The sequence below is a fragment of the Polyodon spathula genome, chromosome 57 (genome assembly GCF_017654505.1).
Source record: "Polyodon spathula isolate WHYD16114869_AA chromosome 57, ASM1765450v1, whole genome shotgun sequence".
Lineage (NCBI taxonomy): Eukaryota > Metazoa > Chordata > Actinopteri > Acipenseriformes > Polyodontidae > Polyodon > Polyodon spathula.
In genome coordinates, this window is record NC_054590.1 from 235,906 (window position 1) to 260,905 (window position 25,000).

The window sequence follows — 25,000 nt, forward strand, 5'->3', positions numbered from 1 at the left end:
TTCTATGTACTGTAGTTGTTCTTTGTTCAAAGTTCTGACATGTATTTCCAGGCAGCAGGATCATTTTTGCTTTTCTATTTGTTACATTGCAAAGCAGTCAACTGCTTACGTTTATACTGTGTACACTAAAGCCCGCAGGCGCCTGGACAGTCCACAGAGGTCGCCATGTTTTTTGAGGCAGGTATGTTCAGTTCATTTGAGCAAGTATTTTTTGGTAGGATTCATTTTATACTCCACAGAAAGTGAAGGTTTTCATAACGTTTCACAGTAAACCAGCTGTACAACTTCTAATCCTCTATACACAGCTGTTAAAAAAGTTTAAGTCGAGGTATATGACACAATGACCTGATTTAATGTTAGATTGTAATCCATTTTAACATGCAGTATCTGCTGTCAGACAACACTATTACATCTGCGAAAGCTAAAACTGCAAATGTGAGTATGCCTACTGGACAATGGGAACGTGTTGTGTTACAACCACCATGCACCAGTTCTTCTTGCAGAATATCTTCCAAATACTGACTGAATAGTTGGAAGGAAATGAGACTTATTATAAAGGGGGGGGGGGGGGGGGGGGGGGAGCTGCTGCTTTGCATGTTGCAGTTTTGTGATGAACACAATGTGGACTGTTATTGATTCATGATGCATCTTTTGCTTTTTTTGCACTTTCTCAAGTCAATGGTGTGAATTAAAAGCAGATATTTGAAGGATGGCGACTGGCACCCAGTTTGCTGTGGATGACTCGCATGAACAAACTTACTGTACACTACTGTCAAGGAGAAGTTTGTTAAATTGTAGCAGGATAACTTTAACAAGCCTTATTCCATCCTCCCAAGAGTAGTACTTTTCCAGGATGTCATACTGTCATCTATGAAGCTGATTAACTTTCTGGTTCAACTAGAAACTGGATCAATCAACATACGAACATATCCACGGTAGGCAGTTTCTCCCATTCATTCCTAAGTCGTCGTGGACAATCAGTGGCACTTCTCAGTGGCATAGTGAATGACTACCAGTTGAATTAGAAATATTTTAAACAGGGATGCTACTAAAATGGTTGATTTCAGTGTTTAAATAATCCACTGTTTTTACAGTAAACTGTAAACAGGCATGGATTAATAACTTGTATACAGTGCTGCAGTTTTGTGGAGTATGTACTGCTGTGTGTGCAGACGGAGCTCTGCTGTGGAAGCAAACAGATGAAGACTTTGCAATCGATTTGCACCAAACCCTAAATTAGGATTCAAATGAACATAAAAAAAGCAGTTCTGGGAAGTATTGTTGAAGAATGATTAATGGCTGTAGCAGCTGGCTTGCACACAAGCGTTAGTGATCTCTAGGATTGTGGCTGTAACCAGTGCAGTTTTGTTTCGTTCCCATGCTTTCAGGATGACCAGCGCAGAGCCTTGTTTTATCACTGCTGTATCTGCTGTTCGTCTGTGTCGGCTCTAATTTCTGAATCCTCCAAGATCTTTGGCAGTGGAAGTTTGGATTTGCTGTCTTTTTTGACAATAAAACATGGTCTGTCCTTCGCCATGGCAGAATTCCATATTTGTAGACCATGTAGTGTGCTGTACATTATCCCATAGTTAGAATTGTTCTTCCCTGCCATAAACCAGTAATGAGGTGTCATAATTATAACCATATTAACATAAAATAACATATACTACTGTGGGTCCTCTTCACAAAGCCTTCAGTCATGTTCGTTGCCTGTTTTAAAAATAGACCCAGGACACACAGACTGGAGGTTTAGCACTTCTTTGCACTTTTTAATATTTACAAAAACAAATAAAACGAAAATAAACACCTGGTTAACTTGCCACGTCGTGTGACACGTTACCTTTGTTTCTGATAGAGTAAGTTGCAATGTAACTGCGTTTTCTTCTGCGAGTCATTCCTAGCATGTTGAAATGGGGTTAAGTAACTAGGGTGTTTTTGCCCTGGTTGTTGCTTAACAGTTCAAGAATGTCTTTGACTTTTTTTTGGGGGGGGTTCTTTGGTGTCCTCGGCACGTACAGGGTAATGAAGCTTGAGAAAGTCTCTATGGATCATTCCCTGGCCTCTGGCCCCTGCTTCATACAGGAAGTAAACGCGACCTGGGGTACAGATCTGCCTTGTATTATTACCAAAGATTGTTTAAACCAAGTCAGATTTATATGCACTGTGTATATAACAGTTTCTATGTATACTATATAGCATGCAGTGGCATAAATATGTAGTTTCTCTCCCATTGAAGTTGAGTTATTCTTTTTAATCTCTTTTGTCACATGTTAGCCCCGTCCTTTTTCTACCGACACCGTTAAGCAATGTATTCTGTGTATGTGCCTGAGGAAAGTGGAAACTGGGGCTCTATTTTGTGTTTCTCTTTATGCACAGCTTTTGGCTCTGTTGTTTTTTGTGTGCGAGGAAAGGGATGTTTGTTGCTTTTTTTTTTTTTTTTCAATAGAATAAATTACCAATCAGATCAAAGCCTCCAGGGACAGATTTTATTTTTTTATTTAAATCCAGGCCAATTTTTTGTGGGCTATACGCAAGAGCTCCATTGTTTTTATGTTAGCTCCAACTGGCCTCAAATAAATACGACGGCTTGACCGATTAGGAGCTGGTACCGCTGGACAAACACAGGGCAGACTGTGTGTGTGTCTGTTGCATTGCACTCAATGGCTTGCTTAAACTCTACCTGCTATCATTAGATATTTCAAGAGTAGTGCTAATCTGGATCTGGGAAAGCAGTAGCTCATAATAAATGCAATTCCTTTGTCATGTAGAGCCTGGACCAAATCAAAATGTAGGCACCTCTGTTTCTCCATACGGCTGTGCTAGTCTTAATCCAGAGTTTAAAAACGTGATATCTACTTTATACAAAAGCCTTTACCTATATCATGATTGTGATGCAGTTATGGTGCAGTATGTGACCCCCCCCCCCCCCCCCCCCAAGTTTGACAATCCTTGTTCTATCCTAAAACAAATGCATGAGACACCAAGTATTGCAGATCTTACATGCGTTTGCTTATTAGTATTTAAATATACAAGTTATACAAAAAAGTACTTTGTGATTGAGAAGTACAGTATATGGCACTTTGTCTGTGCACTATGTAATACGTGCATATGTGCCCGTTCCACTCAGTGCGGTTTCTGAATATGGCTGTAGGATTTGGCAGTCTCCGCACTGTAGTCTTCACTTTGTTCATTTTATCATGTCACGTTACCCAGCGCCCTTTGCTTTTAAAGCAGTCAGGAAAGGGTGAAGGTTCGGGTTTAGCTTCTGGTAACATAGCTAGTTGGAGGTTATCAAAGACTGCGTAGCGTTACCTGTGGTTGCGGGAGTGCTTTTAATAAGCAGTGCTTTCTGATACTCATCTTGTCATTCTCAAGTCAAAGCGGTCGTAGCGAAGGCGTGTTTTCAGAAGCGATGCTTCCCGTTTCAGTGGTGTTAAATGTGAGTGTTTTGCTGGTTTGTGCAGCAGGGTGAGCACATTAAGTACCAGCTGTACCGGATGCCCAGTACAATACAGCTCTGTTCTCTGTGATTCTAACAATATTAATGAACTGGACTCGATTCATAGAAGTGGACTGTTCCAATTACTAACATATTTATTATTTTATACAAATAAATAATATTTATTTATATGACAAGGCTCATTAAAGGCAGACGTCTGATAAGTGAGTTTCCCCCATAAAGACTGTGCAGTTTTAAATGCTGAGACCATTTACTACATTCTGTACATATTTTTCAAACACACACCCACCTATATAAATAATTTTATCATAATCAGTATGTAGCTATCATTCATTTATTCTTGACATTTTGAGGTTTTAAGCTCACACTACCGGTTTTGAATTATCTGATCTTTTTTTTTTTTTTTTAATATATAAAGTTGCCCGACAACAAAAGGTTTTTTCCCAGCCACTCAGTTTGTTACATAAACGAACTTTTAAAAAAAGGTGAAGAAGCAGAGAAGGCTGCTCACTGTGATTTAGAAAGACATGCTTGGGTTGCTTAGTAATGAACTGTGAACTGGCTGTTCAGGGTGTGAGATTCTAGTCCTTTGTGTCATTGTGACTGTAGCACAGGAGCCATTAATAAAAGAAAGTATGATGAATGACTTTCTGGGCTCGTATGACCTAAATAGGGGCCTCAGAGGGCCCTCAAAGTTTTCAGACTGTGTTCTTAGTTATGTTAAATCACCAGTTCATATTTTCATTCATACAAGGGTGAGAGATCGAGCGTTTTAATTTATTCTTTAATTAAACGTGCATTCAATTTAACAACAGAATGACCAGGCAACTCAGATCTTTGTATTTAGATGTTTAATTTAGATTTAAACATCTGTATCTGACCATTTTATCATATGTCAGACGGTTATAATTCTTTTTTTTCCCTCCTTTTAGTTAAAAAGATTACAGTTGCAATGGTACTGTGTTGCGATTCTTCATTTTGGTAGATATCCGTTTGGATTACTCAGTCTATATATTCTAGCTTTCATGTTTGCCTGGTAAGGTAAACTGAATTCATTGTAATAAACTGTTTTAAAACCTTTTTGAGCTCTTAGCTGACCGACTGCTTTCTGCATTAACAGCTATCACAGCAAGTATTTAAAACCCAGGCCGGGCTTCTACCAGAGAAATGGATACCTTTTTCCGCCGACACTTTAAGAAGAAAAACATGGCTTCTTGCGTTAATGTCACAGATTACTGCAGGCACAGGCGCCCCAGCGTGGCCGTGCCCATTGGCAAAGCCAGGCGGCGGTCAAGCGCTGGGCTTCCCTCGGCCAATCTGGCGCAGCGGCGACGCTCCAGCATCCAGGTGCAGGGACTTCCTTTGGGGGGAGCCGGCCGTTGTCCAGGGGGGAGCCGGCTGAAAAAGGAGCGCTCGGCCAGACGCAGGTCCAGCACCACCACTCCCTGCCTCAACCCGCGCTTTGCCGTGCGGAGGAAACAAGGGGTCAGGCTGCGGACCATCGACAGGCACCTCCTGGGGCCCTCCATGCTGCTGGCCAGCCTGATCCAGATGACGGAGGAGGATGATATTGGCTCTGCGCCAGCTGGAGAGGGGCAGGTTGAGGTGCGGCGGGAGGAGCCGTCCTGCTCGGACTCGGAAGGAGACAGCCCGTGCTCCAGCTGCGGATCGGACAGCGACGACGACTGTGAGTGCTCGTCGGTTCACGACAGCTGGAGTGAAATATCAGTCTCCGATCGAGAGTTTGAAGACTCTGCCGTTGCCTGGCCAGAAGCTCTGGATACATGTTATTCTTTAGGAAACTCCAAACCCCTGATCAGGGCACCCAGGTGTCTCAGACGGAACTCCTCACACCTCCTGCCTGCCGAAGCTTTGTTCTACGGAACAAATTCTTACGGGCTGTACGGAAAATACAGACGGACCAGTCAGAGACGCTGCTCCAACGGGTCCTTAACATTGGGCGGCCGCAGGATCTCGGCTGTTTCCAAAGCAGGCAGCCCCTGGCCTGGGCGGGGTGTTCCCTTGCCCAGCAGACGCAGTTCAGTGGCGGCCCGGCGAGCATCGGTGTCCCTCTACAGGAACTGCTCTCCATGCTGGAGGCACGGCACCAGGAGGAGCTCGCTGCAAGGCTGCTACTACGATCCTAGACGTGAAACATGGAGTGGGTTTCTCTCGTATGTAGACCATTACTTTCATCAGGGTCGTGGTACATTTTAAGCCCTCACAGCCATACTGAACACACAATAACGTTACTGCACAGAACAAAGCTTAAAGAAAATATAGTCACTATAGGTTCTGTTCTTTATAACCTCCCCTGTGACGTGGTAAGACATACAGTTCAGCGTGTCTCTAGTGTGTGTGCTAACAAGTGAGGTCTGCATGTAGCCATGCACAGTAGATGTACTTGAGGTTCTTTTTTCAAGTGGAATTTTAAAAACTCTCAGCTTTAAAATATAAACCTTGATAGTGTCGTCTTATTGTGATGTACAGTGTATGGCCAATAACCACAATCACAATCAAAAATAAATAGCTGTTCACTGCTACTTCACAGCAAAGCTAAGAATGTAGCAGCTAATGTCAAACTCTTTAGGCACTGTTAATCATTTTTGTATCATCACTGGCTAATGGACATGATGATTTTTCAATTCTATTTCCAAATCCTTTTTAAAATCAATTCCAAATTCCAATTCCCATTCTCTTTTAATCAATTTTAACACATTGATCAGCATTGCAATCAGCAGTATTTTCTTAAGCGCTTCTCACAGTGGTAACAAATAACTAAAATTGAAGTCAATGTTAGTCAATTAAGTTGGCTTCCAATGAAAGCAGTTGAACAATCACAGGACTTATGTCTCTAAAATATGAATTGGAATTGAATTGATTTTAAAAAGGAATTGGAATTGAAAAACAGGAATTGACCCCAACCTCGATGATGTAGCTTACTGTACTTAATATGCATATTTGCACTAAAATCAAGCATATGCTTATATTATGTATAGTATAGGCTTTGTTTCCACTTAACCTATTTGGAAACTAGCCACCAAACTGCTTTGTAATACTATTGTAATATGCCCTAAATGCGCAGAACCTAATGGAAGTATTGTCAAACTAAAACACCTCCATTCTAAAATGAATCTCCTTTAATGGAAACTAATATCCTTGCAAGAAATGTACATCCAGCCTTGGGTGCACAAGCAGGGCTTGAATACGACTCGCCACGTGTTCCGACCAGATTGTTTGTCCTTTTTTGGTTTGTGTGCTGGGCTACATCTGAGAGGGTATACAAAACAGGACTATGGAACATTTAGTCCTGAAATGTAATTAGTACAGAGAATTTGAAACCGTCTGTTGGGAAAAAAAAAAAAAAAAAAAAAAAAAAAAAAAAAAAAAAAACTATTCTTACTAATAGTTGGCATAAAAAGCAATCCATTGTGCATAGCCTTCTACTTTGTGTAATGCAGATTCCTCCTTGGCAGATGTTTAATTAAATTCATTCATTAATAGGTGTTTCCATGTAACATACTGTTTTATACCAGGCATGCTGCACTGTAATAGTGTTTGGAATTTGTGTGGCACAAGATTGTGATGTAAAAGAGAAAAAAAGACAACTAATGAGGAAAATGGAATATGAAAGGGGTTTTCTTCGACCCTTTTGTTAATTTGTTAATGTTACTAAGCTGAGTGAAGGAATGTTGGGACCCTAGTATTGACAGGCAGACAGCTCTTACCAACTGAGCTGCTATATTAAAGAGTTTTGTAGTGACAGTACTAGAATGCTTGGCTGTGCAGTCATTAGAATGCCTGAGACGAAACTCGGCGCTAACAAAGATGCCAGTGGTGAAGTGGAGACGTGTAACCTAGTTGCTGGAGAGAACAAACTTCTGTACACCTCTGTGCCAGCAGTTGACGGCTCTTCTCAACCGCACACAGGCTGTGTTAAGTGTGACGAATTGAAAACTTGTCGACCCCTACCCCATTTCCATGCAATACTGCACATTCAGATATTTCATCAAATAGGCTACAAATGAGAACTCAGACGCACGTCATTTTATGCACGGTTAAAATCTCTTCTTGCCAAGTTCAGAAACAGTGCTGTGTCGCAACAAACAAGTATGATCCTGACTGATCAAGCCCCTTCTGAAGTGGCTGCAGCTACTGTACTGCCTTTCCTTCTTGCTGTGCGAGTCACCAGCTTAATTGATAATTAAACCAATTGCGCACAGCACAGTACCACTACTAGCCAGGTTAAAGGGTCAGTTAGGGGTTAAAATGTAGCGCTTTAGCCATGTGCTTTAGGGAGATCAGAGAAGAGGGAGGTATCATGTATGTTGGTGAAAGGATAAGCCATTAATGCCTTGGTAACAAGCAGCATTACATACATTTTGGGTAGTCCAATAAAATGCTTCTGTTTCATCTGCGTATGCAACCTCTGCTTATCATAGCCAAGCTATTTATGGATCACTGACATTGCCCTCCCTCAATTTGAGCTAAAATAAAAAATTGTTTTTTTTTTCACTGTAACCCTCTAAAAAAAAAAATAGAAAAATTAGGAAAGGGTTAGCTCATTTTCTATTTAATTAAGCTCATGAGCTGTGGGCTGCTTACCCTTTCTGCTGAAGATTTTTAGGGAATCTATTAAAAAGAGATCCTCTCGTTTCAGGAAAGCGATTGCTAAATCAGGACTTCAGCATTTGGTTGCTCAGCCCTGTGCTTCTGCGACAGTGAAGAGTGACCCAGAGAGAGAGATCCGAAGTACTGCGGACTGGAGTGTGAGTAAATCCTGTACGGCAGCAGACATTGTGGCTGTCCACACTGCAGCTTCACGTACAGTAGGTGTTTCCACTGTAGTACAATACAAACTCGTTTTCGTCACATTACGGTCGAGTTCATCGCAACAGGAGGGAGAGTGGTCCAGTTGTTAAATAAAATGGCTTGGTCCTTGCCATGCTAACCTAAGTGTATGTAACTCAGTGCAAGTCAGTTAACCTCCTTGTGCTCCGTCTTTCTGATGAGACTTAGAACCAAGGTCCTATTGCAAGTGACTCGGCAGCAGTTGTTGATGCATAGTTCACCCCCTAGTCTCTTAAGTCGCTTTGGATAAAAGCGTCTGCTAAATGACTAATTTAAATAATAATAATAATAATAATAACAGGGCATTGCAATAACACTTATCTAGAACATTACATTAATGTAAACCACAGCCAACCAACACAGAACTTTGCACATGATATTTTGTTTATAGTTTAGAGGACCTTAATGTACAATACATGGTACAGAATTTACCATTTATATATATATATATATATATATATATATATATATATATATAAGATAATATATATACTATATCTAACATATATATATATCATATATACTGAATACATTTAATTGTGGTTTATCTGATCTGAGCAGGAAACATTCAGCACCTCTTAGATTAGATCTGCTATTTGAGAGGGTCTAGCGTTCTTTTTATAGTGCCGTTGCCACCTGGGTTTGTTGTTAATTTGGTTACTTGTAGTTCAAACTCATTTATAATATATGACTACATCAGCAACATTTTTGTTTTATCATTTCTCTCTTGTATGTGACTATCCAATCATGGTGTTTAGTTATATGATAAAGCCAAGTATCTTCATTGGAAAATGAGAACTTGTGATGAAGACATCCAAGAGCTAAAATGCAAAAAAAAAAAAAATAATAATAATAATAATAATAATTTCTAAAACTTTGAAATATAGTCAGAATTGTTTTCCTGCAGTTTCCCGGGAGTCTGTGCAAACTGGAAGTTACATTAGTGCTAGATCGCTGGGTGTAGTTCACAAGCAAAAGACTATGTTACTCCTGAGCATTGCTGATCCCAGATGTGACCTAGATCTTATTCAGAAGAATAAAAAAATATAAGAATTTCAGCCGAGTATGCAATCAGGACACACTTGTTCTGGCAGGAATTGTTTTTTGCATATGTAGCCACTATTCTAAGTCAAGACCCTTTATTTAGTTGTATTTGATTTGTATGGCAAGCACATCTAGCATGTGTATTGGCTGGTTAGTGCTTGAATGAGAGATCTCTGCAGGTGGTGGGATGTAGGCAGCTCAGCAGGTGGCTTACGTCTCTCTGAGTTTGAATCTGCTGCAGGTTACAGATTGGTCAATACTTCCTCGGTGTTGCGGCTTGCAAAGACGGCCTCCTCGTTACTCTCTTTGCCTAATTCGCCTCTTTGGTTTTGTTTTCCAGGAGAATGCGCTGTACGGAGAGCACATCTGGTTTGAGACCAACGTTTCTGGTGATTTCTGTTATGCTGGAGAACAGAACTGCATTGCGAAGGCACTGGTGAGAGCAACGTCGCTTACTCCACCTGTGCACCATACAGCGTGTGTTAGAAGATCGGCTAGAATCATACTGAGCCCCTCAAAAATCTCTCCTTGACATACTCCCTCCAAAGCACTAATTGAGTATTATTTCATTCCCTTTTGCAGGTTTCCCATGGGTATACCATGCATTTGCCTAGTTTTACCCTGGTTTGCTATGTTTATTAATATGCCTTACCATGCCTTGCTAGTCTTTTACAATGCTTTTAGGATGCTTTCACTATGCTTTATTACACTTTGCTATGCTTTTACTATGGGGAAGCTTTTATAAGGGTTGCTATTATCGACCAGTAGAGTCATGCTTGAAAGTCTTTACACTGCATAGCGCTCTGCATTAATACTGTTGATGCAAAAGGGGGTTTCCCCTGCCTCCTGCCTGTCACCTGAGTTCCTATTTGCCATTTTAAAGCAGAATCTTTTGGTTTCCGTTCCCTAGCACACACCACTAGACCGCTCTGCTTACTCATAATCCTCGTCTCATTTCATTTTCAGTTTAGCACCAAAGTTTTGGTTTAAATTTTAGTTTGCATATTTTTTTGTCTGCCTGTTTTTTTTCATAAAATAATTGGTGAAAGTTTGGATTGGTGTTTGAGTGGATTTCTTCTTTTTTTTTTTTAATTTAAGTTTATGCTTTTTAGTTCTTTTACCTTTTTTGCATTTTTTTTTTTTTTTTTTTTTAAGTTTAACTAATGGTTTAACCATTTAACCACTGTATCACAGAATTAAAAAACATAGAACAATTATTTAATGCAGGTTATTGTTGTGCCTGTGCTGTCCCAAAATAACCGAGTCCCAGGGTGTGTGTATAGAATCAGTTTGTTTGGATAATCAGATTATTACTGTAGACTAGTTTATATGGTTTTCTCAGTCAAGAAAGGTTTTAGAAGTATATATGCAGGACAGGACAGGACAGGTTATGGTGGGGGGGGGGCTCTCTGAAAGAAATCAGAAACCTGAAACACTAGTCATTGCCCTTTTCTGAGTGCTGCATGAAATCCTGAAGCGTGAGATGATGCTGGTAACATTTACAGTTTTGGAGAATTGCGTCCCCTTGTTATCTGGGATCTTACCCTTAGGTTAAAACAAGGGTTCCCTCTAGTGACTGAGAGCTTGCTTCTAAATTGCAGGTTTTTCTAAAAACATGTGGCTAGTCTGCCCTCTAGTGGTGTAACTGTTTAGCATTGGTTTCACTTTGCTTTTGAAGCCTTTCCAGATTCAAGAGTCTTTAGCACAATCAGTAAAGTGCTTGTCCAATTGTAAACTTACTAAGATCATTCTTTAGCAAAATCTGGGGATGTATTGAGGTTGTCGGTTTGTTGCATTCGTTTATTTATTTATTTTACATAATATTTTTAATTTGTGCTATGAAAAATGTTTAAAAAACTAGCTGCTGTATTTTCTTTTGGCCATTTCCTTATACAGCAAAAATCGGTACCTCGGAAGAAGTGTGCGGCGTGCAAGATAGTGGTCCACACCCCATGTATTGAGCAGCTGGAAAACGTAAGTGCATGACAATTACTATTCACTGCCCCTGGAAAACCAGGAAGTATCCTTGTTTGTAATAGCCCTCGTTTGAAAAAGTTGATCACTGTTTTTACTCCCTAGCTCTCCTTTGCAGATTCTCTGCCAGAGCTTGACAATCTTCCTGACATGATGGCTATGAAAGACACTGGGTTTAGAGTGAGGATTCCCAAATCCATCATAATTCCTGTCTGATCTTACCTAGGAACAATCTTGCCCTGTTTCAACCACCCCACTCCTTAGCATGATGATTGATCTGCAAAATAAGCATTGGTGGTGTCTCTCAAACACAAAAAACGATCAACGTCAGGAATTATTTGCTAATTATACTAAATACACATCTTATGCTAACCTGAATTAAGTGACAGTGTCTACCTTTTTAAACTGATGTTGGAATCAATATGATAGACAGCCTTTCCCCCCTGGTGAATACCTATTTGGCAGTCTCTAAATGTGCAGGACTCCCCTCTTCCCTTAACCTAGTTAGCAGATGGCCTTCTGAAAAGGAGACACGGTCACTTTGCTCAAATTGTAAAGCTTCTTGGAGCGGGATTTATTGCTGGGGAGGTTTATTGCTGGGGCTGTGGGAAGAGGTGTCACTGGGATCTCATTTTATTTCTACAGCTATGGCCCAGAATTTTGCATCGCCCGATAGAATTAATTAATTCTGCTTCATAAAGTCGAATGAAACCTGCTGAATAATGTTACTTTAACATATTGAATTACATACAACTTTGTAGTTTTCCATATACTTAACGAAAAACTGACAAAATATAAAATGTGGTATTTAGAAATCTAACATGAGATACTGTAGAACTCGTTTTGTATTTTTTATTTTTTTTTAATTGTGTATCCGTCCTAAAATTCTAGGTTATGTAAACTTTCAGCCATAGCTGTACACATTCGCTCTAACCCTTCTTCACGATCTTTCCTGGTGGTAACAGGGTGAACGACATACAAGCTTGTGGTGGTAATGAATTTGAATGGTTTGGATTGACGTTTTGATTTCAGATTTAATGATCCTTTGGGTATCCAAACTGCTGTGTTCTGATTTGGTTTTACCTACAGGGAAGACGCTTGAGTTTTAGAATTGCAATGTATGGCTTGTTTTTTCTTCCTGGTATTCATTAATCAGTTGTATTACCCTCTGCTGTTTTTTATTTATTATCTCCTTGTTTTTTTCTAGATAAACTTTAGGTGTAAACCTTCATTTAGGGAATCTGGGTCAAGGAATGTCCGAGAGGTAACTTCTTCTTTTTTTATACCAGTTGGTCTCGTTATGAACGGATTATTGTTCGGACAGCAATTGTTCCAAACATGTTTATATGACGCATGTATGTGTTATTGTTTTAATGATAACAGGGACGTGCTAATAAGCTGGTTCAAAAGGAAAGGGAAAACATCTCACATGTAGGGCTTATCATTTTAGTGGTAAACCCTGACATGGCTAGTTTCATTGTCAAATCCACATTTCCTACCCAACTAGCAATTATCTGTTTGTTCAATCAGCTTACATTTTGTGATGGTACATACTGTACATCCTCTGTGCCTTGTTTAACAATCAATCCTACCATCTGTAGCCATGTCGTCTTTTTCTCTGTCCTTTTTTGTTTGCATTTTTGATGCCTTTCTATTTTCTTTTTCTGACTGTCCTGTTCATGTCCTGCAATTTCCTTTTACCCTCCATTCACCCCTCGGTCTCGCCAGCCCACATATTGCTGAAGACTTCCTAAAAAAGCCACTCCTTTTCTTGGCATTATGTTGACAGCTAACCGCATGGCATCTGCATGCATGACCCGGGCTAAGGTACTGATCTCACTTTTATGGGGAGCCTATCCCTAGACACATAAAAACACTTGCACGGCACAAACAAATAGACACCAGAGATGACTGCAGCCGAACATTGGTGATTCTGTAAAATAAAACTCTTACAACTTCTCAATGCTACCGCAATTTGTTCTGAATCAAACGCATCTGTAACCTCCACATTTTTCCTGCAATTGTAAATGCTAACAATGAAATGAAAGTGTTTACTTTTGAAACAAAAATAAGCCTTCATAGATTATGTTTGTAAATTGAGTGCCCTCATTTGGATCTTATTTTGAAGACCACTAAATCCTGCTCATGACTCAACCATTTTCTCACTATTCCAGTTCATACAGTAATAGTTTTTGTACCTAATAAATTGATGCGAAGTGTGTGGAGCTGTGACTGCAGCTATAGCCATGCACAGGCATGTATGTACATGACTTCACCTTCCCTACCTTGCATAGTTTGCAAGTCTGTATTGCTGCACTGCATGCACCTGGGCTCCTACACACCTCACAGTTTGATGTGTTGTGTCACCTGTGAGGTTTATACACTGTAGCCTCTAAAGACCTTCTTGACACCAAGCTCAGGTCTGGATTTAACCCTTTGATTAAATAATGCTGAAGGGATCTGGTGCTAGTTTTGCATTGAGCAGCAGCAGCACCCATAGTGCATAAATGTGTCTGATGTTGCTTGCTCTGGAATGACACTAGGCACCAACCTACTGTGTACAATACAACAATCATCAGAGTTTTGAAAAGCGGGCGTGTTGTAAATGCATAAAAGAGGGCTGCTGTTTCAGAACACTGCAGGAAATCAAAGGGATGGCCGTTCTCTGTTCCGTGCATTTTGTTTGAATTGCTTTGTAGGACTCCCATGGCTTTAGATGTGCTATCGTTTGAATGGTATTATTAGTCTGGGTGTCAGTAACGTGTTTAGGATATGTTTGATTCTCAGTCACAGTTACCAAATTTGACAATATGCATCGGCAGTGTAGTGCCGGTCTAGGTGTGAGACTTTGCTTTGTGTTCTCTCTGTAGCCGACGTTCGTCCAACACCACTGGGTTCACAGGAGGAGGCAGGAGGGGAAGTGTCGGCAGTGTGGAAAGGTGACAACTATTGCCATTTTATGTAGCAACTGAAGTAAACCGCGGAAAACAACAGTATAACTTGGATCTGAATTTGCAATTCAGATGTGACTTCTAGAGGTCTTAAGCTGAGGGAACACAGACGCTTTTTCAGGAACAGTGGCTTGAAACCTGGTTCCAGGAGACCACCGTGAGACCTAGTTTGAGGCAGCTTCGCTGTGTTAAATGCTGTGAAGTCCCCCCTGTATGTGCCATGCAGTGGCCTGAAACCTCCAAGCTACAAAGTTTATTTGTTTTCCCTCAGCTTTACGCTGCAAAAACAAGACAAAAAAATGCCTTATGAACTTTGTCATAGAATCCAATTGTTTTGTTTGAAATGTTTTACTGAATGTCAGACATGGGGCCCCTCATTTGTATTGTGAAAAAGACAAGTGGATCTTTTTTTTTTTTTTTTTTTTTTACACAATCACATTCATGTTCCAATATACATTTTTAAAGGTTTTCTTTCCATTTGTTCTGTTAGGGTTTTCAACAGAAGTTTGCATTTCATAGTAAAGAAATTGTAGCAATCAGCTGTTCCTGGTGTAAACAAGCAGTAAGTCACCGTTTTATTTCAAACTCCTTTAAATCATTCCGTATAATAATAATAATAATATTACTCTTCTGATATTGGCAGTGTGGTCACGGAACTTTTAGCAATCCGAACTTGAAGAAATGTATCCCTTTCGGTGTCTTTCTATCATTAACAAGGAAAAATAGTTTAATACAATGTTGATGTCCATTGTGTATTCTAATTACACTAATTATATTGTTATTACACTGTATATTCTAATCACATTATAGTGTTTTAGCAGTAGATGTTCTTCTCCTATGATTATTGTTGTTTGAATGGGGTGAACCATGCTGATTGTCTGTCTCTCCCCCTCTCTCGTGCCCAGTATCACAACAAGGTGACATGTTTTATGCTGCAGCAGATTAAGGAGCCATGCTCCCTTGGGGCCCACGCTTCTGTCACAGTCCCTCCCACCTGGATCATTCGGGTCAGGAGACCCCAGGTATACCAGTGCAGACCATTAAAACAAGAGTTAAAAGACAGCACGCTGTCAAAATTGGATGCAAAGTGTTTTTTGGGGGTTGTTGAAGCCACAAGATTTATCAACAAGAAAAGGAAAACAGTGCCAAATGCGAGCAATCGTGCTTTCATGTTTTATTGACAAATTCATTTAGTTAAATTCAAAATGAGCTGAATACTCTTGTTAACGTGGTGATTATATTGATGTTGCTAATAGATAGATTATCATGACTAATAATTGAATGATCTGTGCTCATTGTATTGAATCCTCTAGGTGTGGTTTGCTTTGATCTGGAGTTCTCTTTTTTTGTATTCAGCTCATGTTTTAAATTTTCAAATGAAATACATTTTGATTAATAAAGCATGATTGCCAGTGTGTGGTGAGTGCTAAGCAATTAAAACAATCCACAGATATAACAGCAGCTAATCCAACAACTGTGGTGCAGGTGAAGGGCGTGTGTGTATTGCCGCTTACTGACTTTACGTTGTGTAACCACAAGGGGGCAGTAATGACCCACCTGTGAGTCGGTGCACTTGCGCGATAGCACATGTGTAGCCTTCGTAGACCACCTTCGGTGTGATTGAGATATTAACCACCTTTTTTGTTTTGTTTTGCTAACATTTGTGTGACAGAAACAGACTCAATGTACCCTGTTTACCAAAGATGTTGCTGTTTATTTGTAAAACCAAGGTAGCTAACCTGATTTTGAATTTGTAAAATAGTTTGTGTAGGGTGTGTGCAGTTTTGAAGCTTTAATAAAACCAGAAATAAAATCACTAAAATCCTAAAACCATTTGTAAGAAAATGTTTGGAAGGTCCACTTCCTTTCAGTATTGTCCTTTTGTATAGAATCCTTGCAGTGTTAAAGTGTTCTCTTCTGAAAGTTTTTGTTGTTGCTTGTTGTTTTTGTTCTGATGAATACTGTACATCTCCTCAGAATGACCTTTTCTTTTCAGACCTCGCTAAAAGCAAGCAAGAAGAAGAAGCGCACCTCCTTCAAACGCAAATCCAGTAAGAAGGGAGTGGAGGTGAGACTCCTCTGCCTGTAGAAAACGGAAGCTGCAACAGGAGAATGATGCATAAAACCCAGAATCCCTGCGCATCGTATTATTGTAATGCAGAAGGCCTCGGCCGTTTTTCAACAAGCAGAATAGTATGACTTCATAACAAAGTCGTAAATTGGCATTTTAAAAAAGCAGCGATGGCTTCCTTCAGTAACCCTGGTCTATAAAAAGAAAAGCCTGCAATACACAGCGAAAGACTGTATAGCTAACCAGCCTTTGTCACAGCAGTTACGGCAGGCGTGTACTCTTTAAGAAGCCAGTTGACCCCATAAAGTGCTTTTTCCCCCAAATGACATCTTCCAGATGATTGTCCCTGGAATTAAACTAATACCTTCAGCACTAAAGTAAAAGAAAGGAGCTCTGAGAATGAGTGTCCAAGGATCAAAGCTGTGCGCAGTCAGCCCTGGAGAGTCAAGCACCATCACTGAAGACGATGGTATTGGGGAACCTTTAGTACAGTTCACTGCTGTTCTCACAGCTGGCTTTTCTTGACAGGGCAATATCTTCTTTGTACAATCTCCTACCCCCTAATAGGGCTAGAAACATTAGCGCTGCCCATCCTTTCCTTGTTCTGAAGATCTTTTCCTTTGTTCCTTGTTTTCTACTTTTAAATCATACTGTGTGTGGATGGTACCTGATCACTGGTGTAGTCTTTTCACAAAGGTCCATGCATCCAACTGCACAGGTTGTGAATAGAGACCTGCATGTACCATAGAAGCAAACTTCCTTAATCTGTAGTGTAGTAAGTGAAAAAATCTGTGTAGCCATGAAAAACAAGCAAAGAAGAAAAAAAGATCTGGTGTAAGATAGATAATCAGTGATGTTGTTCCTGGTGCTAATAAGAGGCAAGAGAATGAAAGTTTAGTCATAGTTAACTCCTTTCATTGACTCAAGATTATTGCTCTTCTCTTAATTTACTGTGTATAGAATATTCTTTACACTTCATTCTCTACTTGTTGTTCCTGGTGATATTTTAGTAAATGTCACTAGGTGGCATCAAGTCCCTATTTTTCAGTACCTTCATCTTGAAATAGTAACGTTTATATTCTTTTGACTGTGTTTAAATGGATGATCATCTGCAATACAAATCATTGATCATCAGCTACACAGCTTTCTCAGCACACTGTGTTAACACAAAAGTGTTCGGCATTTTCTTGTTTTTTTTAAAAGATGCTCAATCCATTTTTGTTTTTTTGTCCAGGAGGGGCGATGGAAGCCGTTCATAGTGAAACCAGTCCCGTCTCTGCAGATGAAACCGCTGCTGGTGTTTGTGAATCCAAAAAGTGGGGGCAATCAGGTGGGGGATGAGAAATCCAAAGTCTTTATCTGACTAATTTAGCCTCTGAATTGTACTGCAGACTTGTACTGACGATGTGGAGATATTCAGTACTGGCACTGTTTAGATACAATAACGTAGACCCTGTTACTCCCTGAGTCCTACCATTTAGTGGTGATCCTGTATTTCGTTTGAACTAGACCTGTACCGCCTCTCGCTGTATGAATATTCATTTTTTTCTTCTAGGGAGCAAAGATTATCCAGTCCTTTATGTGGTACCTCAATCCACGACAAGTGTTTGACCTCAGTCAAGGGGGGCCCAAAGAAGGGTAAGCCGCCCTTGTGAAACATTCGATGAAAAAAGAAACATTCCATGCAAGATGAGCTGGAATTACTCTCTAAGGCATCCATTCATTTTCTAAAATGTTATTTTTGTCACCGATTTCTTCAAGGTTAGCGATGTACCGCAAAGTTCACAACCTGCGTATACTGGCATGTGGAGGTGATGGCACTGTAAGTATTTTCAATTTGTACTCCATCTGTCTGTGAGACTTGGGGACTTGAAATGAGTATTTTAATGGGACTGATGAAACACCTCCAAATGATCTCTATTCTAATTATACTTCAAAGTGACAGGTTGACTGAACTAATAGAGCTGTTCAAAAGCTGAAGTTGAAGCACACTGTTGCAGTTGTCATAGAGGTGCTTATTTTTTGCCATTAGCGATGCTTTACCTGACCTTGAAAACACACTAAAGCTTCTCTAATGGTCCTCTTCTAATATAACAGTGTTGTAACTGCAACCCTTGTTGCAAACTATGAACAAGTGTTTATTCCCTTTCCATCACTTACAATAGCACAGTTAATATTACACCCCCTGGCTCTCCAACTCCAAATGAACTGAACTTTTCTTAGCTGAAGGGAAATGTACCAGTCCTCTTAGTGGCAGTGAATCTGAAGGACTTGGATATTCAAGCTTTAGAAGGACATGACTAGGAAAATGGTGCATTGTATAGCAACCTTTCTCGGTGTCCGCCTGCAATATCTCTGATATAGACTGATTGTTAGTTTTGTGATGATTATCAGGACAGATGGTGGACTGACAGATCTATGTCTGCAAGCAAGAAGATATCATCAATGTTAATCTTTGAAATGGTTTTGATACAGGTGGTGAATGGCATTGACTTTTGAAAGTTTAATGCCTGCATTTAAGATCTGAAGGATCTTGTTGTGAATATTGCGGTCATTTCTTTTGATTTCAATGCAAACTATTGTTCTCTCAGTTGCATTGTGGTTTATGTTCACAACTGTTACAGTCTAGCTCTTGCTTCTATTCATCTCTATTTTAACATCATGAATGTCAATTGAATGCTTTGACGACCAAGAGAAAGCATTGCTGGCTGTTCCTGTGATGAAGCATGCCTCATTCGTTTGCCCATTAGGCACCAGCACTGCAAAAACACAGAGACCCTTCCCTGTTTTAAATCGGAACTAAGTGCACTAAAATGTGCTTGATTTTTTAAATGATGTTAAATAAAGTTATGAGCCCTATTCCGTAATCTGCTGCAGTGATTCCTCCCATTATAACAGTGTGGAAATATTCACAGTACACTTTCGTGTTAACATATGTGTCTACCAGCCTATGCATTGCCATACCTATTTACATCATGCCCCAGAGGTTTTTTATGATTTATTATAAAGTATGTGTCAGGTAGCAGGGAAGACTTCATCATTTATTTACCAGTAACGTGCAGCCATCCTAGCTTTATTATTCCTGTGACTTAACCCTAGCATTTCACATTTAACAATTTCACATTTTAATCATATATTGAACATGAATTATGTGCTCAAAATGATTACCGTAATCCAGGCAGCATGCATTGATTCATCTTGACAAACACTATTCTTTAAGGACAACAGGCCGACACTGTGAGGACTGCATGACACATTTTCGTTACCGTAAAAAACGTTGAATAAGTCGATTTTGTATGCATTTTTGCAGGGCTCTTAAAAGGGCGGAGCGACTAATACATTGGTGCGACTTATGTGCCGGTGTGTCTAATATTAAACTACTGTACCAGTGCCACAGTGGGATTACTACAGCCACGGTTATGTCTTGCACAAACTGCCAACAACCCAGTTTATTTGTTCAGGGTCTACGGCATTCAGGTCCTGTTGCTAGGTAGAAACACAAAACCAGTGTTCTGATTAAAAGTTTTAATTTCTTATTCTCAGTGCCCGTAGTCATTTTGAATATTAAACACAAACTTTCAGGCTTTTGACTCACCACTCAAAAACATAACAGATATGTTGCTTCACTTAGTGTTAACACAATAGCTGTCAGTCTCTGGATTTCCATATTTCCACCCTCTAGAGCCATTGGTCTGTCAACATTCAAACTGAACCCGCCCCTGGGATCCGTACCAAACAGCTATTGGTTAGAAAGCGGAGCAGTAAACTTCAAGTCTTCTGATCATTGTAACTGCAATGCTATAGTAATACAATTGCACTGCGCTGTATGCAACATTGAAATGTTTTGTTTACTTGTTACTAAATGGTGCACTGTTTAGTTTTTAGGTGGGGGGGGGGGGGTTGCATTTTAATTGATGAAGCAGCACTGTTTTAATACTTTTTCTTAAATTTGAATTAATACAACACATTTGTAAAAGCCAATGCAGCTGAAACTATTGTCCAAGTATGATTTTGGAAAGAAATGTTCAGTAAGGCAAAGAAGATATGTTCTTGAACTTGTTTGGGTGCTTGATAAGCTCAGAGTAAAATACAGGTAGATTAATACAGGTGTGATGTGGGATGTATAACTTGATTTTACACTGTTAATTATTACTTTTTAAAATTTCAAAAAACAAATAGTTTTTAGCAGTTTGACCAAAAACAAAAAACACTGTAAAATTATCAATGGAATAAAATGTTGCAAACGAGTTATTTCAAAATTCAACCTGTGTATCTTTATTTATTTATTTATCATTGTTGAGCATCTAGGAAAAAAATGAAAAGAAATTGTAAAAAAAAAAGTATTTAAAGCACAAAAAAGGTGTTGTCCTAAAACTGAAGACTTTTACGCCAGTGCAGCTTACAGAACCGTTTTTACAGTAATGCACGGCTTTCGTATGCTGAGCTTTGGAATTTAAGCCATACACGCAAATCAGGGGACCTCTTATTTTTTTAATGTCCTCGCTGAAACATGCCAGCATTGATAAATGAAATGGAGACTATGATCAGTTGAGAGCAGAGAGCGCCAATTCATTCCTCATGTGATTTAACTAAAATCTAGGACTAAAATTTGATATGCAGTTATTAGATTTTAAAGAAATTTGCACTGGGTGGCCTGAGTAAACACATGCTACTACATATCACTGTGAAATGTTCCTGGGAACGTTTAGCTGCTCATAAAAAAAAAAAAAAAAAAAAACAGACGAGCAGCCAGTGGCTGTGGTGATCGTAGAAAGCATGTGGGTTGAAAAGAGAGACCTCTTTGTTAAACCATGCTTCAGCAGCCCACTTCTCAGAAGACTTTCTCCATTTAAAAGTCAATCTTGTCTTGCAGGTGGGGTGGATCCTCTCTGTTCTAGATCAGCTGCAGTTAAATCCCCAGCCTGCTGTAGCTATTCTTCCTCTGGGCACTGGAAATGACCTGGCCAGGACTTTGAACTGGGGTGGGGTGAGTACAGCCCTTACGATGCTTTGACATTATCTGAAAGCACACCTGTCTCCTGAAGAGCTACACTCCTCTTCAAAATGCCAGCTTACAGGAACTTTTCACATCCAATTGATCTTGTACCTGGTATCCTATCACTAGGAGGCTGTGGAGACAAGGAGTATGTTAGGCTAATCCGTGAGCCTGTCTGATTCCACGCATCGATTGAAATGCACGTTTTAAATGAAATTATCTAAAAGCTTAACTGCAATTTCGTCTTAAAGCTATTTTCAAAACCAAAAGCTCCAAATAAGACCTGTTTGGAAATTAAAATTGAAATCTGTTCATTATTTTTCATTTTTTTCATTTCATGTTTCATTTTTGAGATTTAATTATTTTATTAAAGATTCACTTTTTTTTAAAAATTATTTTAGAATATGTTTAAAAAGTAACTTTATTTTTTGTGTGTAAAGAATGCCCATCGATTAATTGTGTCCTGGCCACAGGGGTACACTGATGAGCCCGTTTCCAAGATCCTTTCCCATGTGGAAGACGGGAATGTCGTTCAGCTTGATCGCTGGAACCTGATCGTGGATCCAAACTCTGAGACAAATCCAGAGGACAAGGACGACACCGGCATTGACAAGGTCAGTCCAGAATCCAGCTCTGCTCACTGTGTTGTAGCCCGCTGTAGCTTTCCCATCAGCAAACAATACCTGATGTGCTAGTCAATGCACACCTGTAGAATTCTTCAGTGTTAAAGACAAGTCTGTTTATTTGAAAGGGTGTCTGAAACTGAAATCTGAGCAGAGGGTAATAGATTAGTAAATGCTTCATATTTGTGAGATGGGGCTTTTCAATACAAGGTTTGGAGTGATTGTTGCCTGCTGCCACTGTGGTAACCAGTAACAGTTAAAACCAACTCTAATGATTTGTCGTAGTTCTGCGTAATAATTTGAGTCATAAATGCAGCAGGAATGCTTCACTGGGAATCGGGGACTGAAAGATTTGCTGTGCTTGACCCCCCACCCCCCCTCCATCCCCGGTCTGACAGTATTCCTTTACAGCCTCTCTGGCAATAGCTGATGAGGGTTTCCACTCCTAATTTTACAGTGGCAGGGTAAGGGCTGGAGCTGACTAGGCAAGGCAAAAGATAAAATATCACAGGTTTTGACATGCAATTGACTGCCTGGGGTCTGTAGCACTGGAGTACATCTCATTTTAATAGAGGTGGTAGGAGAGGGCAGGAGGGCGTGATGTGGTGTTAGTGAATGTCACTTGTTTTAAAAGAACTAGCGAAGCAAAATGTGCTAATTGGCCACTTATTTAAATGCATGGGTCGTGCATTATTGATATTGCTGATTTACACCTTTTCATTACATCAGTTTGCACCTGATGTTCTCTGTGAGGCTCACAAAGGCTATTCATACAGACAAACAATAGGGTGTTTCTGTCTGCCTTCAGTTTGGCTGAAGGTGAAATGTAATTTCCATCCCCCTTCCTTATAGTGCCATCAAAAAAAAAAATCTTTTTACTGCAGCCAATGACAAGCCTTTAACATATCTTGCTGCTGCCAGTGTTATATTTACATTTAGATTATTTTTTTAAATAGACTTGCTTACAGATTATGTGGTTCATGGTAGGGTTTAGTCAGTGTGTAAAAATTAACACCCTGGAAGAAATCTCTGGAACATTTCAGAAAGTTTAGGGTCCGTCTTCAGTCTGTTTTGTGTTTTTGTTTTCAGCTTCCCCTGAATGTCTTCAATAACTACTTCAGCCTTGGCTTTGACGCTCATGTCACCTTGGAGTTTCACGAGTCCAGAGGTACTGTGCTGTCTCAAAATTCTACTCTTCCACTGATCGTTCCATTCATTATCCGTGACTTACAGAAGCTTTCACACATGCTTCAGCTTCTCATCTGCTTGTGGGTTCCGTGCTGTATTGTTGGTGTCGGTAGCTGCATGCTGACCTGATTTGTTTTTACATTCCCTTTACTATTTGATGGGGTTTGCAGTCTTCTGCTACAATAATAAGTAATCAGCTTATTTGTGCATCATGTAGACCAGCTCTGAATATAGTGCATTGCCATGCCAAACCCATCCATAATGGTTCCAGTTTAGTCTGCTCTGTCAATTGAGATCAATGTAATTTTTTTTTTTTTTACATTTCCTGGTGGAAGATCCTACTGGATGGCATTCTCAGCATTCCCAGAGATGCGTTCTGCTCTGTGTAACTGAGTGCTGCATATCTGTATGTGCGCAGGTCTGCGCTGACAGGATTAGAGAAATGCCGAGTTTTAGTTGTGTGATGCAATCTGAAATGTTGCTTTTCATTTCCTTGTAGAAGCCAATCCTGAGAAATTTAACAGCCGGTTTAGAAATAAAATGTTTTACGCTGGGGTGAGTTTGTCTTCTTGAAGCTATGATCAAAAGCCCGTATTGCAGCAGATTCAGGAATGCTGTTTCTCAGATTGCATTTTTCTGCTCTCGTTTCTCAGACTGCGTTTTCAGATTTCCTGATGGGTAGCTCCAAAGATTTAGCGAAGCATATCAAAGTGGTGGTGAGTATTAGAACACAGGCCACGGCCAGCTTTGATGAAATCTAAATGTTTACACCAGTACCAGGCTATTTAACACACAGGGTTAAACCTGGAAAGAGTAGAAATTCCACAACATTTGTGGTTCGAATCAAGTCAAGCTTCTTTTTTAAAGAACTTCAGGTTTGTCTCTGACCCCTTCCAGGCATGCCCCTTATATTTAATTTTCAGGAAATCAGTGTGAATAATTTAGGGTTTTCAGGGTAAATATCAGAGGAGGGGGCAGAAAATAAGCTCACCTCCTTTCTATTAGACTGTGACCAGAGGCCACGTAAAACCGGTAAAGTTAACCTCTAGCAAATTGACACTTCTCGTGGTTGTCAAGTCAGTGAACGTGCTTATAGATAATTGGTGAAATACATTTCTTCTGGTGGTTTCACCGTAATGGGGGGGAACACTCTTTGGCAGAGTAAAATCTTGTCCTCAAAGGAGGACTAGGCTGTTACACTGTGCAGCAGTCCAGTCGCTGTGTTTAGCTGTCCACTTCTTCTTTAGTGTATCGCAGCGCTCAGAGCTGGCTTTACCTCGCTGCAGTGCCACTTAATTGGCCTGTGTATCTTCGAAGGAGTCCTTCCAGGTGATGTGCAGCACCTTTTAACAGGCAGTTCAATGCCATTTTAACTCGCTTGTGTTTCCTCGCTCTGCTCTGTTTTGGGTTCATTAGTGTGATGGCACAGATCTCACATCAAAGATCCAGGATCTGAAACTGCAGTGTCTAGTGTTTCTTAACATTCCAAGGTAAGAACCTCTTAAATGACATGCCTTATCCACACAGAACTATTGATGGGACGCTGAAGGCAAATAACTACCCTGCGATTATAATATATATATATTTTATAATATGCGTAGCATCAAATAATATTACGTCGTAGTTTAAGGTTTAAGTTTTCGTTACAACATACATATATGTGCAAGTGTGTATGTATTTGTACATAATTATATATACATATATATATTATATATATTATAACATATATATATATATATATATATATATATATATATATATATATATATACATATATACATACCTATAGTGCCTACATATATATACACACATGTGTATATATATATATCTATATAGCGGGGG

The 25,000-nt window shown here is 39.8% G+C and overlaps 1 protein-coding gene across 1 annotated transcript; it reads left to right on the top strand.

Annotated features, from left to right (window-relative positions):
- The first annotated feature begins 3,012 nt into the window (after window positions 1-3,012).
- Window positions 3,013-24,701, top strand: LOC121307617 (diacylglycerol kinase zeta-like). Its single transcript, XM_041239833.1, has 18 exons — window positions 3,013-5,634; window positions 8,121-8,229; window positions 9,696-9,791; window positions 11,252-11,329; window positions 12,537-12,593; window positions 14,200-14,268; window positions 14,771-14,842; window positions 15,186-15,302; window positions 16,277-16,348; window positions 17,586-17,681; window positions 17,907-17,989; window positions 18,113-18,173; window positions 21,225-21,338; window positions 21,821-21,961; window positions 23,060-23,138; window positions 23,658-23,713; window positions 23,812-23,874; window positions 24,575-24,701. The coding sequence occupies exons 1-18, from the start codon at window positions 4,628-4,630 to the stop codon at window positions 24,650-24,652; spliced, it is 2,448 nt and encodes an 815-aa protein (XP_041095767.1). The 5' UTR covers window positions 3,013-4,627; the 3' UTR covers window positions 24,653-24,701.
- Window positions 24,702-25,000: the final 299 nt, after the last annotated feature.

Bases quoted from the DNA above. Each gene is read 5' to 3' on its own strand.
- LOC121307617 (XM_041239833.1), top strand. From the start codon at position 4,628: ATGGATACCTTTTTCCGCCGACACTTTAAGAAGAAAAACATGGCTTCT. The intron at 8,230-9,695 runs GTGAGTAAATCC...TTTGTTTTCCAG, and splicing joins GAAGTACTGCGGACTGGAGT to GAGAATGCGCTGTACGGAGA. The intron at 21,962-23,059 runs GTCAGTCCAGAA...TTTTGTTTTCAG, and splicing joins ACGACACCGGCATTGACAAG to CTTCCCCTGAATGTCTTCAA.